Source organism: Chaetomium strumarium (assembly GCF_033439665.1).
Source record: "Chaetomium strumarium strain CBS 333.67 chromosome Unknown B0T15scaffold_1, whole genome shotgun sequence".
NCBI lineage: Eukaryota > Fungi > Ascomycota > Sordariomycetes > Sordariales > Chaetomiaceae > Chaetomium > Chaetomium strumarium.
The window spans coordinates 1,599,612-1,615,373 of NW_026944429.1; the positions used below are offsets into that span (position 1 = coordinate 1,599,612).

Sequence of the window (15,762 nt, forward strand, 5' to 3'; positions counted from 1 at the left end):
AAGGTGCGCAGTTGGTTGGCCAACGCGCAGGTGGCCCGCGCACCTGCGCACCTTCTCGCGTTGCAGACGCGCACCTTATCTTTTCCTTCTTTCTTTTGTTCGCTTTTGATTAGCAGGATTGAGCAGTATTAGCAGCGCTCCTGTGCCTTGCTTACGTATTTCTCATCTCTCACAACGTGTATAATCAATATCGTCCGCGTTCTACCCGTTTCCCGCCCTTCTCGCCGCTGCATTTGCAGCGTAAGTCTGCTCCTCCAACCGACACAATGGATCCCCAACCAGATCGGGACCCCCCCTTTTCCGACTCATCCACCCACGTTCTCCCTGCCCATCCAGCAGGATTTGAGTTAGCCCTCGAGGCTGAGTGCAAAGCAAGGCTGGAAGAAATCGAATGGCAGCGAGACGAAGAGAGCGCAGCAATGAGAAACCGGCTCTATTCCTTAGTCATGGAGTACAAGAGGAGGGACCAATCTTTTGTCGACCGATATACCGAGTGTCTGGAACAACTTACCCGTCGCCTCCCTGTCGTCGCCAACACCAGTCCCTGGGCGAAGCCCTGCCGTGGAGTTGCCGAGTGGGAGACGTTCTATCGAGGAGGTATTGCCATCAGGTTCTATCCCTCAACAGGTAGCAGCTTACTTGTTCCGCACGGGGATAATGCCGGAGGAGAGACAGTGACACCGCGCAAATTTCCAAGCAACATCGCCACCACAAGCGCCAAGTATCCTCCGTACGAATTCTCGCCGTCATCCTCCCCGCTGTCCAGTGTCCCGTGCTCCCCCGAACCTGTCTCCAGGCTGGCTCCGGACACTCGGGAGGCACGGCCGCGCAAGCAGCTCAAGAGGCCATTGTCGCCAGATGAGCTCGCGTTTGGTTCAAGTTCATCGCCCCCGGGAGCTGCGGGACAAAAGACGACGAGTTGTCATATACCACAGCAAGAGCCCGGCTGCGAACTGTTGTCAACCCACGACCAAAAGCAGTCCACACAGTCCACGAAAACCAACCAGCGCGCTTCAACACCTACACAGCAACCGCCATCAGTGTTCTCAGCCCCCCTTCCCTGTTTGAAGGTTGACCGGCGTGTTCCCTGCCTCGAATGTCGTAGACGGAGGGTGAAGTGTTCCCGCGGCAGACCCCGGTGCCGGGAGTGCAAGCGCCAAGGCAACCTGTGCAGATACCCCCTCCCTTCGCCTACTAGGACCTCTCGCCAGGATTTCGAACGGCCTCCGAGCGTATCCATGGCAAGGTGATAGCTTTGTTCTTTTCTCTTGGGACCTCAAACGCTGCGTATGCAGAGATGCTGATGCACACTTGCATGGCAGTTTGTCTTCGAAAAAATGAACAGCGGCTGGTTGATACGCGAGGCTACTCTTCTTCGGTTAGAGGTCTCCTCGCTTGGCAAGGCCAATGAGGCGCTAAGTAAGCGCCGTACAGCTAAAAAAACACGTGTGCAGCTCGGAGGATCACTTACTGTAAGATGCACAGAGTTTACTGGGCCAGAAGGCCATGGGTGGGGAGGCAGCACAAGAAACCCAGCCGGATGGTAGTGGTGTAAGGGGAAGTCGTGCGAAGATTCGGTGCTGTGGTATATGCGGCAAGCCTGGCCATAATTCACACACCTGCCAGGAGGCTGTAGAATCATCTTGTTTAGCTGTTTCTAATGTAATTGTAGTAAGTTCCTGATGTTGATGCGTTCGTTGTCGGGTGGTGGAAAGTGGTGCACTCGCTTATCATGCACGTCAGTACCTACTAGTTCTTAGCTACCTCCAGTGTACGACCATGACGGTTGCTAGTCCAGCAAGCCTGGCCCACTACTCGATAGACCTCGATTCGCTGGAGTTCGATATCTAGGCGAGGGTCATGTCATGTCGGCCGTATTCACTTTCCACTTCAATGGAGTCCACGTCCAAGTTGTTGCGGCCAGCCCCGAGGACGAGGCTGGCGGCGACACCCTTGTCCCTCCTTCCGTTGGGTTAGAAATGCGTGTATCAGCCACTTCTTGACTAACGCTGCGCCCCCTTGACGGTGTGTTTGTGCTACACCACAGCACTCCCAGGTTATTGGGAACCAAAATGGGGTGCTCAAGATGTTGACCTACCTAAACGGCACATGCACGTCGTTCACGCCAGGCACTTTCCAACCAACACTACGTTAACAGCACCTTGATGAGTAAATCTTCAGGCAGTTTTTGGCACGTGTAGAGAAGTATGCCTAGGTCAAACCATTAACTACACAGCCGAAGATAAAACGAGCAGAAAGCAGGTGCCTTTGTTTTGATTGCCCGTCCAGCGGGCAAGTGTATTCCCAGTCCTCTAATCCGAAACATAGAATCCTAGATGACATCCTCTCGAGCCCCCGAACTCCGAGTCCCTGCAAACAGAGAAAAGTCCAGCTCTTCTCCTCGCCAACGGACAACTTCTCCTCCCCGACGCTTCCTTCCACACCCCTTAATTCTGGGGACCAATCACCCCTCGCACAAAGAGGCGACTACATTCTGCCTATAATCAACCGGACAGGCTGGCAGCGCCCCTAGTGCTTGGGGTGGACTTTCGTCGTCCACGAATACTCGCCGTTGCTTTTGCAGCGATAGAAGCACTTGGACTTGCTATCGTAGTTCCACCGCAGCGCAGCTGTTGTGTTCCTGGTCGAGGATGTGCTAGAAGTTGGGTGAGTTGCGGCGCCGTGGGGCATGTTGGGTGGTATAAGCGAGGTGTTGAAGCTACCGTAGTGGATTGAGGGAGGGGTTTGAAATTACGATGAGAGAATGACCGTGGCTGATGGGTGTTCTAACAGTGGTGGAATGGAAAGTATCAATATGGAAGGAAATGCTTGAGAGAATTGGATTTCGTATAATGGGGCACCCGTTGCACCTCCAGGTCCGGATGACAAGCAATCTGTCATGCATGTTCCAAAGCACTCTGAACACCTACCCCCACTTGTTCAAGATGCCAGGGCTGATCAATCTGAAGCGAACGAGGGTACAGCCACGGTCATCCAACATGTGGCGTTGCGGTGTGCATCGAGGGCGTATGGGTGACCATAGTGCATTAGTTTCATCTTTCTTTGGTTGGTTTCCTTAGTTCATGTTGGTTGCGGCCACCGAAGCGCCCCTGCCTACCTACCTGTCATACCATCGAATCTCTTGCCTCCCATAGAGAGACCCAAACATGGACCGTGCTGTTGGTGTGCTTGAACCACTGTTTCTGGTGTTAGGAGGCATGGGCCGCTTGCGTTCCAGTACCGTAGTTGCGTACTGGCCGAAGAGAGCAACTACTATGCAGGATTGCGGCGGAGCAGTTTGTTGTTGGGGACCTATGGTCTCTTACTCACAGCTAGGGCCTCCTACCAGAGCCAACAGACGCACCCAAGCCTTGCGCACTCCTGTTTGCTCCGCCCGCTTTCCTGGCATTCGTCATGCTTGTTGTGTACTGCACATGATCATAGAGACAGTAACGTAATGTGGTCTGTGCAAGTGGTTACAACAGCATGCTCATGTACCTCTCTAGGTGCCTAGCTCTCTCTGGGGAGTGATTGAGATGCGTAGGTTATTAGCATTCGAAGTGCGTTAACGGGGTGGTGATGACTACCTATAGTCTGGGTTGTATTCGGTGGGTGCCGACTTGGAGTTCATTAGCTAGGCACTGTGCTGCGAATTTCCTTTCTGCGACGCATGCGTGGCAGAGGCAGGGATACGGTTCGAATCAACCCCAGATACGTAGATTTCCGATATATCAGCTCTGCAAGGGGAGAGTGTACACGGGAGTTGCTATCATGGATACGAGAGACAACGTGCATGATAAGCGAGCGGATCAGATAAGCGAGCGGATCAGATAAGCGAGCGGATCAGATAAGCGAGCGGATCAGATAAGCGAGCGGATCATTTTCTACTATCCTACCACAACTATCCTCAATTGTAACACATCAACGCTAGGAACCAACTATGATTACATCAGAAATAGAAGAACCAGACCCTTCTGCAACCTCCTGGCACGTACGTACGTTATGGCCAGGCTTGCCGCACATACTACAGCCCCGAACCTTCGTACGAGCCCCCCCTGCGCTACTACCATCCGGCTGCGTTTCTTGTACTACCTCCCCAACCACGGCCTTCTGGTCCAGTAGATCCTTTGCATCTTGCACTGCAAGTGATCCTCCAAGCTATATGCGTGTTATTTGGCTCTCCGGCGCTTACTAAGTGCCTCGTTAGCCTTGTGGAGCGAAGAGACCTCTGACCGAAGAAGAGCCACCTCGTGCATTGTAGCCATTGTACCCTTGGCAAGCTGGTCCACCGCAGTCAACATCGAAGTTGGAGAGCTGTTTTGATAGTTGGCAATATGAGTCTTGATAAGTGTTGACTGCGAGGTCGCTTCTCGAGGGTTGTATAGTGTCTGGAAGACCCAAGGTTATAGTATACAGGCCTGCAAGTTTAAGGGCGTTAGTATACAAAGCTTTATATCCAGCTTAGATATTACCCTCTCTAGATTATATAATATAAGGCCAGCACCTATAAAGCCACCCTGGATATTCTTCTCTATTATAGAAGTAAAGAAGGCCTTGCGGAAGGTATAGAGGAACTCGAGCTTGCTGATATAGTTGATATACATCTATATTAGGTCCTCGACCTAGCGACCGTACGCCTGCTTCAACGGCCCAAAACAGCCGATATCAAGTGGCTGGAGGAGGTGCGAGGAATGCGGAGGTATGTAGAGCGTGATAATGTTATTCTCCCGGCAATAGAGCTCGAATTCGGTAGAGTAGTGGCTCTCGTGGCCGTCGAGGATTAACAACCGGTTCTTACTCACGAATTAAGCCAACAGAACAGCTGCAGGTGGGACAACCCGACGGGTGGCGCAGGACGCACCCGAACCAATCGTTTAGGACCAATGAGAAGGAGCTCTAGGGAGCTCTAGAGAGCAGGCGAGAGCTCAAGGCACCAAGCCAATCAGCATGAAGGGATGGAAGCTCTCGATGGAGCCAACAGAGCACCAAGCTCTAGGGAGCTCTATAGAGCATATGAGAGCACCCAAGGATAGGCAGTATATAGTCACTCGTTCTGGAGGACTCTGGGAGTTCTCCAGTGAGCAATTCAAACAGTAGCCTTCACCTACTGTGCAGACATTGCAACTTGCATTGTTGTGAACCTTTCGGCTTTACCGAGACCTACAGTCCGACCAGCAGTACCTTCGACCGGCGAACCCTTTCAGAGGCAGGACTGCCTGTGGTTTCGTCACATTACCCTTTGTACAAGGTGCCATATAGAAGTCGAAGTACTTGATCCAATCGAGGCCTACTACATTGGTAGTCCAGCCGTTCTCGGTAGTTGCAATATGCCAATCGGCCGGGAGGTTGCACTCGGTATACTAGTTGGCGAGGTAGTATTACGCGGCTAAGATAATAAAGGGCGGGATAGTCCAGCTAAGGGCATTAACTCCCTAGATCACCGTTACTCATTCGCGGTTACTAGGCTGGGCTAGTTTTGCCCTACTACGGCCATCCGAGATCATAACTACCATGCCTAGGCAGATTATTCCCATTATAAACCCGGTCTCGTCAAAGTTATAGATATCGTCATCTACGATACCGTACTTGGCCAACGCGAATGCGCAGGGTGCAAGCTAAGGGACCTAATAGGGTATAGATAAAGTAGAATGGGCGACGCCTTCCGGCCTCCGTCGCCGGCGCCGTTTATAGTCGTTATGGAGCCGGCCCTACTCCAGGAACGTAAACGGGTTCTCGGCCCCAGAATTTCGGGCAAGGAGCTAGCCCGTACTTGCTGAGTCATCAATTATAGTTGTACGAAAGGCAAGATTCTGCTTATTAGGGCTGCTAACGGAAGATAGAAGCCCTCCCGATCGCAACGTCGTTCCAGATCTGGATAAGGTTCAACGAAGAACTGGATGGATTTGGCCGATTCACATTATAGATTTCCATTGTGTAACAAATGCGATCAATTAAGCCCTCCTAGAATTTCCTGGGTGCCCATTCCAATTCCAGGGCAATCCTTCCGGGAGCCCAGCTGGCAGGGAGGCCTCCCGGCTTGCATCGGAGGATCGTTGAGGCATTTTAAACAACACCAAGCACAATTAGGAAGGCACTTACATCCTGGTATCCCGTGAGCCTGTTCGTGGCAAGGGGATGGAAATTGATGATGATGTCTTTGACATAGTAGTGGATTCGCAGGATGGATTGAGGCAGTGTTGATTGAGGATAATACTACGCTGCCTTGAGTATCGTCACCGTGCTAACTTGGGCACGGGAATACACAGCACATAGGTACCTCACCTAGGCATCATGGGACTCTGATGGAGGTCAGCTGTAGTACCCATGAGTCCCTGACTTCCCTCGGGTCTCCCCCATATGGTGCATAGGTTACAACAGCTGCAATGGCTTGGTAGACGTGAAGTTCTGGAATCTGGGTACTATAAGCCGTCGCTATGGCTGGAGAAGGAAATCCTTCATCAGCCCCCCCTTGGTGCACAACATGCCATAGATTGCATACACTTACACAGTTGGAGGGGTAGTGCCGGGCAGATAAGGTTGCAATTAGGTTAGGTCAAGGAAAAGGTTCGCATTTCTCAGGCAATGCGGCGGCTGCAGGTTACAGTAACCAGGAGCGGCGATCTCGTCTGTTAGGCTGCAGGGGAGCTGCTGCATGTGCTCTCCCAGCTCCCGGCCGACGGATATAATGTACGGACAGTATACCTTAGTATGGAATACCCATCCACTGGCTGATTGGACTTTGCCTTTGGCGTGCCCTAGATACTTCCATTCAGTTTCGCATTCTAGATTAACTTCTTTGAGAAGGTCTATGTCTCCAGAAGCTGTTATGTTCCAATATGCGCCATTTGTATGTCGTTCACAACCACCTGCACAGCCTCGCCACCAACGAAACCTAGAACCAGGAACTTGTTCGCGCTATTGCTGGGTCTCGTCCATTGCTATCACAGTTTACAACACGTACTATACTACTATATTTGCTGCACATACATCCATGACAATAGGTAGTAGTTCCTTGTTTCCCGGAACCCGTGGGGGTGCCGTCACACCGTCCCTTCACTCTCCTGCCGCACTGGCGCAGGATTGCAGTACAACAGGTTTCTTTCCAAAGCGGAAAGGCTAAGAGACTAGTTCGGAAACCACTTTCAACCACCATTACATCCAGTTGGCGTCAGCGACATGGAATGCAGTTCCGGGGCCCTATCTGCGGGGACCAGTCTGGACCACGTTCCATGATTGCAACACCGTAACACGGGGGGCTTACTCGACATGCAAGTTCCAACAACACCCCACCCGCCACCAACCATGCTGCGTCCCACCCCATCGTGCTTCGGAAGCAAGGAACCCTCCATAACCCTCCATCCCGTCTAATATGTATGTTTCCTGCCGTCTTATCGCAGCCAATACCGACCCCAGTACGCCCTGGCACACTGGCCTGTCTTCCAAACCTCTGACTTCAATGTATTAGTCTCACTCTCTATGTTAGGGATTGCGTGGGCTTTAAGGTTCATCGTTCCTCTTCGCACTAGAATCTGCTATTTCTAGCCTTGCCCCCTCTCATCAATGACCGCCATCATTCGATAACAAAGTCATCGCACTGGGCGCCATACAGGCATACAGTCAAACATTAAGCCTGACGAAATATCATGGGCGTCTCAACAGCCCCGGCGACCATCAAGATCGATGAGGACTCGCTTCAGCGCGTCCACTCCGAGCCGGCCGGCCAGTCAACCGGCGTCGCATTCCCAGATGGCGGGACAGCAGGTGGAATCTACCACACCAGGAGTATCACGGGCGTGTCGTTTGACAGACGCACCGGCCGTCTCTCTCGCGAGCCTGACGCGTCGGGGACCGCCCACGCGGGCCCAGATGTCGAAGAAGGAGAGGATTGGCGTGACGAGGACGTGAAGAAGAAGCAGGTCTTCCGGGGTGCAACGCTGTTGCTGTAAGTGGTCGCTCTCTGTATTTTTTTTTTTTCTTTTTTGCTCTCGACTAAACGACGGGTTTATTATATGCTGACGGCTCTGAACAGATTGGCTTATCAGTCCATTGGCGTGATCTACGGGGATATTGGTACAAGGTACGCTGGCCCTGTTGTAGACATGCTAGAGAAATGCCCGAGGATCACCCAAGAAGATTGGCTGAGCCACTTTGGATAGCCCGCTCTACGTCTACTCGTCGACTTTCTTGGCACCGCCGTCGTACGACGAGCTTGTCCAAGTCTTGTCCGTTATCATCTGGTCCATCACGATTATGGTCACCTTGAAATACGTCTTCATCATCCTCCATGCCGACAATGAGGGCGAGGGTGGCACGTTTAGCTGCTATTCCCTACTTACAAGATTTGTATGCTTTCCCCGTATTCGAGACAGGAAGCAAATGGGGAGAAAAAAGACTAATCAGTATCTCAGGCATACATTGCTCATCGCGGTCCTCGCGAAGAAGTCACGATCCGGATGGAGCGCTACCTATCGTCGGATCTCCGGCGCACCAACCGTAGCTTGCGGGCCGGGATCGAGAAGAGCAAGATCACGCACGTGGTGCTCAAGACCATCGGCGTGCTTGCGGTGTCCATGGTCCTGGCCGACGGCGTGCTCACACCGGCGCAGTCCGTCCTCGGCGCAGTCCAGGGGCTGAAGGTTGTGAGGCCGGATATCAGCACGTCGACTGTGGTGGGGACATCGTGCGGCATCCTGATTGTGCTGTTCACGATCCAGCCGCTGGGGACGACCAGGATCGCATTTCTGTTCGCGCCCATCGTCATCATCTGGCTCGGCTTCAACTGCGGCTTCGGAATCTACAATCTCGTGCACTACGACTCGAGCGTGCTCAAGGCCTTCAGTCCGTACTTCGCCATCCAGTTCTTCGTCCAGCACAAGACGGCCGGGTGGCGCATGCTCGGAGGCATCCTGCTCGCCTTCACCGGCGTCGAGGCCCTCTTTGCCGACCTCGGGGCCTTCAGCGCGCGGGCCATCCAGCTGAGCTGGACATGCTACACCTACCCCTGTCTCCTGCTCGCATACATCGGGCAGGCCGCATTCATCAGCGTCCACCCGGACGCGGTGTCGAACCCGTTCTTCCACTCAGCACCACCGGGGATGCTCTACCCAGCGCTGGTCGCCGCAGTCCTTGCCGCCATCGTGGCCAGCCAGGCCATGATCACGGCGACCTTCCAGCTGATCAGCCAGCTCATGAAGCTGTCGTACTGCCCGCAGGTGAGAGTCGTGCACACGTCGCGCATCTTCCACGGGCAGCTGTACGTGCCCTTCTTCAACTGGCTGCTCATGGCCGGCGCCATCCTCGTGACGGCCGTCTACAGCGACACGACGCGGCTCGGCAACGCCTACGGCGTGTGCGTCATGTTCGTCACCTTCTTCGACACGTGCATGGTCACGCTGGTGTCGCTGATCGTGTGGAAGCTTCCCCCTTGGCTCGTCGCCCTCCCCTGGCTCTTCTTCGCCCTCGTCGACGGCCTCTACCTCTCCTCGGCGCTCAACAAGGTTCCCGACGGCGCCTGGTTCACCCTGACGCTGTCGGCCATCCTCGCCGGGCTCTTCCTCCTCTGGCGCTTCGGCAAGGAGAACCAGTGGCGCGCCGAGGCCGAGGACCGCTTCAAGCCGCACCAGCTCCTCGTCGTCCGCGAGGATTACGACGGCGGCGGCGGCGGCCAGCTACTGCGCCTGACGGATCGCTGGGGCGGAGACTCGCTCAGCGTCATTCGCGGTATGGGTATCTTCTTCGACAAGTTTGGCGTGCTGACCCCGGCCGTGTTTACGCATTTTGTGAGTAAGTTTGTTGCGGTACCCGAGGTGGCTGTTTTCTTCCATCTGCATCCCGTGGAGGTGCCCACCGTCCCCGCCGAGGAGAGGTACCACATTTCCAGGTTTGGGGCGGTGCCCGGGTGCTATAGGCTCGTGATCAGGCACGGCTTCATGGACGAGGTCATCAGCCCGGACCTGGCGGCGCTGGTGTACGAGCAGGTCAGGAAGGCTATTGTTTCGCGACAGGCCGCCGATCTGCTGGCTGCTACGACTGAAAAGGGGGTTGAGAGGGACGAGGAGAAGGCGGATAGCAGCAACCAGGAGGGTGGCGGTTCCGATCCGGATGAGACTACGACCACCACCCCCACCACCACCACCACCAAGGTCCCCGCCGCCGAGGAGGCATGTACCACGACTAGTAGTGGTGGGAACAACGCCGGGAATGCGGCAACCCTCCCGCCAGAGCTGCGCGACGAGGAGCTCGCGGCGGAACTAGCCCGCTTGGACCGGGCGTATGCGGCCAAGATCATGTACATTGTCGGCAAGGAGCAGATGCGGGTGAAGGAGACGTCTTCGCTTGGGCGGAGGCTGCTGCTACAGGTCTTCCTGTGGATCAGGGATAACACGCGGGCGAAGATTGCGAATCTGAGGTTGGCGATGGATCGTGTGGTGGAGGTTGGGTTTGTTAAAGATATATGACACCGGTTGCGGGTGGTTGAGTTTAGAGGGGGAGAGTTGTTCGGTGATGTCGGTAGGATGGGACATATTTGGGTCTGGTAGTTGGATTGCTATAGTTATTAGGCTTAATGATACTAGAGTCCTGTCCCTGTGTCGTTACATTCAGCTTCGCAGGATCAACCGCCGATAATAAGGTCGGAAGGTACCCGGGCCCTGTTCTCCCGAGTCCAATTCGTGCCTAATGTCCTCAATTGCTACTATAGGTACCTATGCTGTGTAACCAGGGCAGTGATGTCGTAAGTACCAGATGGCCACCTGTACTCACAGAAATTAGAGTAACATACCTGCTCAACGCTGCGGTAATTCGGTAAAGAGCCAGGGACGCTTCCTCTATTACCATTCGAATGTCGGAATTCACCGTCATGCTGTTTCCTACTGGAACGAGGGAGATGGAGATAACGATGAAGCATGTCCTGTCAACCGAGAGTAGCGGCTGAAGTTGCAGTATTTCGCGAACTGCCCGCCCTCACAATGTTACCCAAGGCTTTACTGGATCCCCAACAACCAACTCTGCCCCTCTACTAAAGCCCGATTAGACTGCGGCTAGGCGGCGTCCCTCGGTCGAGACGGGACCGTGGGCGGCGCTGAAGCACATGGTGGCGGCGCTGAAGCCGCTCGGGCGCGCTTCGTCACGGCTTCACCGAGCTTGAACAGGATTTCTGCAGACCGTCAACCGAGGCCGGGCAATTCTTCCAGACAGAGTACGACATACGCGTGGCGCTTCCTAATCAGCGCAAACCGCCCACAGCAGAGCTGGGACTGCCGGTTCCCATCCCCACACCGTCGGACGCTCCGGACGCTCGGATGGACACGCAGACGTAGTACATCAAGAGTCACTGGATGATGTGCGGAAACGGAAGGAACCTAAACACATCTACTCGGCGCTGTGAGTGGACCCTCCGGCAGGCCGGATGTGTGGGCCTTTCGCGCGCGGGGGCTTGAAGTGGAGACTTCGCGCCGGACAATTCGACGTCGTACGGAAGGGGTCGCAGCAACCAGTATAGGCTGGTAGTACAGTACCTGATGGTTTCAAACTCAGTCCAAGCAGGTAGGACAGTCTCAGCCCCCAAGTCTGATGATTGGGCGTAGTGCTCCTATGCTAGGAGGTCGACCGCTGAGTCGAAGTAAGAGGGGTTCTTCGTTGCATCTAAGCCGGATCCGGGATATCAATCAACCGCTCGTGTCTCTTCCGCCAAGTCCCCCCTGAAAAGACCGGGCATCAAGATGCGGCTGAGCTACCTCCTCATCGGGGGCCTCGTCTCCGAGCTGCTCGCCGCAGCCGAACTGCCTCTACGCCGCGCGGTGAACTGTAACTTCTCTGTGGCACCAAACACCGGCGACACATGCGAGAGCTTTGCCAAAACCTGGGGCCTTTCTGTTGCCCAGCTCCAAGTGCTGAACCCTGATGCTCAGTGCCCCAATCTCGACGCTAGCAAAATGTGCCAAGCAAGGCCATCACCACAGTGGATGCAAGGAAACGGTTATGAAGTGCGTTCTCTGCGGAGGACCACACGAATCTTTCAGTCAAAACTGCCCGAAACTTTATCCTACTAGCCAGAAGTAGGACGCACTCTCTCGACTTGACAGTTAAGTCGACAAACCCCCCCAGCACCCTCGTGGCACTAACCGCAGGACTCGCTTTAGCTGCTGAAGATAGGACGCTAAACACTTGGAGAACATAGCCTTCAAGCACTCCTGCAATTCGTCAACTAACCGCGAGCTTCCGACGATAAGTCACATCTGGTTTCAGGAATACTGCTTCAGGAACAACAACTTTAACCGCCTGTACGAGATCAAGGCAGAATCACAGGGAGGGATTATGTAACTAGCACTATGGCCCTTTAGGCTTAGCGCCTCCGGGCGGAATGATTTCATCCAACAGTAACACTTGGCACCCGGGGGTTTTCGAGTTGTGGAACCCTAACCCGACGCCCCCTCGTCTGTACAATACATACGACGCCTATGAAGAAGGCATCACCAAGTACCAGAACGGAAGTGGCAATGCAAGTCTCCGTGCTGAGGTTCATGGCTACTACTAATCGCTGTAGTAATGCTCGTGTATTTACAGTTGAAGACGACGGTTTAAAAGATAGCCTAGGAGAGAGATATTAAAGAGCAGAGATATAGAAGGCCCAGGATAGGCGGGCAGCATGGAGAGTGGTAGACTTTGCCGACTTAGTGTGGACGGAAATGACGCCTGTGGAATTTGACTTGTTTGATTCCCGTCTGACTAAAGTACCATTTTGGTTGGATACAATCAAAGGAAGGGAAAAGAGCGAACGGAACAAAGAACAGAAAACACGATTTGGAAGCCAAATAGGCTGACGACTCTCAGTTGAACTTCCGCATGATCCACACGGGATCGTATCACCCCAATGTGCGATTGTCGAGAGATACTACTAATGAGGCGCAGCCTGTGCAAGCTTCTGGCCGTACCAGGACCATTGCTTGGAAGGATCATGCGGCGCTGTGTCCTGGTTGGGATCGGGGAAGAAGGACTTGGGCCCGAGGCCGGCCTTTTCCTGGAACACGACAATGATGTCGGACCCGCCGAACTGGAAGTAGGCTAGCGGGTCGCCCTTTTGCACCAGGAAGGGGAAGGTAGGCTCGGTGATGTCCGTCTTGGCTCGGACGAGAGGCACCACCGAGTCCACTTGGGCCATGCCGATAGGAAGGACTGTCGCAGTCTACGTTAGCGATACTAACAAATCAAAGCCGGAAATAAAAAACTGTACATACCGGCGACGAGCCCAATGTCGCCATCAGGGGAAGTGCTGGTGTCAATGACAAAGAGACCACGAGTCTGAAGGAATTGATAACCAGCCCCGTCGATGGCGTCCAAGTGTGCATAACCCTTCTTATTTGTATGGCGCTTGCCGATATAGCGGCGCTTCTTGAAGCCCCCCTTGTCTGGGTCGGCTATGACCTGGAGGTATGCGCCTCCTTGAATCACTCTCGCCTCGACGACGGTGCCGGAGACGGGCGCGTGCAGGCGGTGATAGTTCCAGGTGCACAGGAACGAGTGCGACCAGACACCGCCCGCGAATGAGGAAGCGTACTGGCTGCCGTTGAGGAGCGTGTTGATGTCCCAAGGAACACCCTTCACCGAAACCGTTTCAAGCGGAGGCACGATTTGATCCGCACTGGGGTCCGTCTGGTCGTTGGCGTCTATGGTGAAGGCGGCGTCGAATCTGCTGTCGGCCGGGTAGACGGCCACCTTGTTATCGCCAGGGCCGTCGATGGGACGCGGCACAGCCAGGCGGCGGGCAAAGAACTGGTTGAAGGTACGGTAGGCCGACCCGTCAGGGCTCTCGCTCTCCCCCGTGTTATACAGTGTCGCCTTCTGGAACGAAGCGAATTTATCCCGATTGAAGGAGGTCGTGGTGTGCATGAACTGCCCCATTTGCTGGGCAAAGAGTACCATCCACGCCGACAGCGGCTTGAGCGGCTGGTTCTCAGACGCCGGTGTGATCTCGGTTTGATAGCTGGACAGAGGCGCTTGGTCGAGGACGAAGTAGAAGATGCAGAGCATGTCGTAGACGTGGGTGGAATCCTTGACTTCGGACGGGACCCAATTGAGAAAGTTGGCGACCCAGTTGAGAAACGTGGTGCCGTCTTCGATGCCCTCAGCGAGCAGCGGGTTCTTCCCGGGGTCCGGAAACGCCTTGAGAGCCATGTCCACGGCCGTGTCGACATTCTCAATACCATCCACCAGTGTGACCAGCTGGTCGATGATCAGAGGCCAATCGCCTGGGCCGCTATGCTTCGTGGGCATAGTGGATGGATGGATGGCGTGAGGAATTTCTCAGGGCAACTTGCCTTTTGCCAGATTATTTCGCTCATCATCTCCTCAAACGACACTTAGACATCCTTTTATAGACGAAGAGCTTCTCTAATCAGCACCTCTGAGGTAACTAGTCATCATTTGGAGTCAGCTGAGACCCTCGGGTAGCATCTCGTGGACATAAAGTCTAGACCTCGACGGGTATGAATTCGGACAGTGAAGAGATGACAGAGCCAATGGCATTCTGCACCCGATCTCAACTCCATCCGCAGGAGAAGCGGCATTAGGCTGTGTAGTCATCGCGTAGGCTCTCGATCTTGCCGACGTAGACATAGGTTCGATGGAGCCCGTCAATAATTAGCCAAACAGCTCCATTCTTTTTGTCACAGACGATCACGGGCCTTTGCCGACGATGTTTCTTCCAGCCCACTTCTAGTGCGGCACCACCGATACCCCGTACATACAACCAGTTTCTTAGAGTACAGGAGGTGGATCGAATGCTATCTGGGTGACGTTGGTATGACGAAAAGCATCGGTCCTATAGACAGATATGACGTAAAAACCCACGATGGGGCACACGTGCAAGAGTCAAATTCCGAACGCTATCCGGTAGCGATACTGAGGGTACTGTCCGAGGGTGCTATCCGAGGGCGCCATTCGGGGAGTCTGAGATACTGATCGAGGGCGCTATCCGAAGCTGTAATCCTAGCGGTGCTTCTAGATACTATGCTCTTCGAGATGCTACTATTATGGTGTTGCTACTAGTACTGCTCCCACTATACCACATACTGCCACTCCAGGCCGGCCGGTCCGACAGGCGCAGGGGAGATGGCTCATGAGCTTGATGTCCTAGAGGTACCTATCATTTGCTAGATATCTATAAATGGGTTAATACTAGAGTTTGCAGTGAAAGGAGGGGAAAAGGGTGCGCTTACGCAACGTAGCTAGAGTCTAGGTCAGATCGACAAATAGGTCCGTTGATACCGTGGTTTATCACCGAAAGCTCTACGAAATCGCACCAACAAAACGAAAACCGAAATAATTCCACCAAGGTAACTCAAAATAATAGAAAACATACAGAATCGGCTTCTTGATATACTTATAGAACTTTTTGACAGGTACGCGCATTATGGCCAGGCTCGCCGCACCTGCCACAGCGCCGCGCGCGCGTCTCGGCCCTTGGCTTGCGACCACTACTCGCCTGCGTTTCCTCCCTTATCTGTACCTCAACATCCCTCTGGGCTTGCAAATTCTGTCCATCCTATATAGTAAGCGATCATCCTTGCCGTAGCCTTTTTCTTTTAGCCCTCCGGCGTTTGCTTAGCGCCTCATTTGTTGCTCGAAGGCTCTGGTTCTTTGCTTTTAACAATGCAAACTTATACATTGTCCTTGACTTCCCTTTCGCAAGTATATCGACAGCCCTTAGAATTTCTATTGGAGAGCTATTTTGATGCCGGGAAATTCGTATTTTGATGAGAGTAG

The 15,762-nt window shown here is 53.9% G+C and overlaps 3 protein-coding genes across 3 annotated transcripts; 2 read left to right on the forward strand and 1 right to left on the reverse strand.

Moving 5' to 3' along the window:
• Window positions 1–65: 65 nt before the first annotated feature.
• Window positions 66–1,424, forward strand: B0T15DRAFT_15310 (uncharacterized protein). The gene is made up of 2 exons (XM_062862025.1): window positions 66–1,246; window positions 1,323–1,424. Exons 1-2 carry the CDS (start codon window positions 267–269, stop codon window positions 1,339–1,341), a joined length of 999 nt encoding a protein of 332 aa, XP_062725588.1. The 5' UTR covers window positions 66–266; the 3' UTR covers window positions 1,342–1,424.
• A 5,719-nt stretch (window positions 1,425–7,143) lies between these two features.
• Window positions 7,144–10,580, forward strand: B0T15DRAFT_424782 (potassium transporter-domain-containing protein). Its single transcript, XM_062865621.1, has 4 exons — window positions 7,144–7,942; window positions 8,030–8,077; window positions 8,157–8,343; window positions 8,409–10,580. Exons 1-4 carry the CDS (start codon window positions 7,644–7,646, stop codon window positions 10,455–10,457), a joined length of 2,583 nt encoding a protein of 860 aa, XP_062725589.1. The 5' UTR covers window positions 7,144–7,643; the 3' UTR covers window positions 10,458–10,580.
• Window positions 10,581–12,895: 2,315 nt separating this feature from the next.
• Window positions 12,896–14,271, reverse strand: B0T15DRAFT_545889 (phosphatidylserine decarboxylase-domain-containing protein; the record flags this gene model as incomplete). The annotated part of the gene is made up of 2 exons (XM_062870144.1): window positions 12,896–13,173; window positions 13,236–14,271. The coding sequence occupies 2 exons, from the start codon at window positions 14,269–14,271 to the stop codon at window positions 12,896–12,898; spliced, it is 1,314 nt and encodes a 437-aa protein (XP_062725590.1).
• Window positions 14,272–15,762: the final 1,491 nt, after the last annotated feature.

What these genes read in the sequence shown, in the direction of transcription:
- B0T15DRAFT_15310 (XM_062862025.1), top strand. Translation starts at nt 267, where the DNA reads ATGGATCCCCAACCAGATCGGGACCCCCCCTTTTCCGACTCATCCACC.
- B0T15DRAFT_424782 (XM_062865621.1), top strand. Translation starts at nt 7,644, where the DNA reads ATGGGCGTCTCAACAGCCCCGGCGACCATCAAGATCGATGAGGACTCG. An exon ending in CGGGGTGCAACGCTGTTGCT is followed by an intron (nt 7,943 to 8,029) that starts GTAAGTGGTCGC and finishes GGCTCTGAACAG; the next exon opens with ATTGGCTTATCAGTCCATTG. An exon ending in TACGGGGATATTGGTACAAG is followed by an intron (nt 8,078 to 8,156) that starts GTACGCTGGCCC and finishes CACTTTGGATAG; the next exon opens with CCCGCTCTACGTCTACTCGT.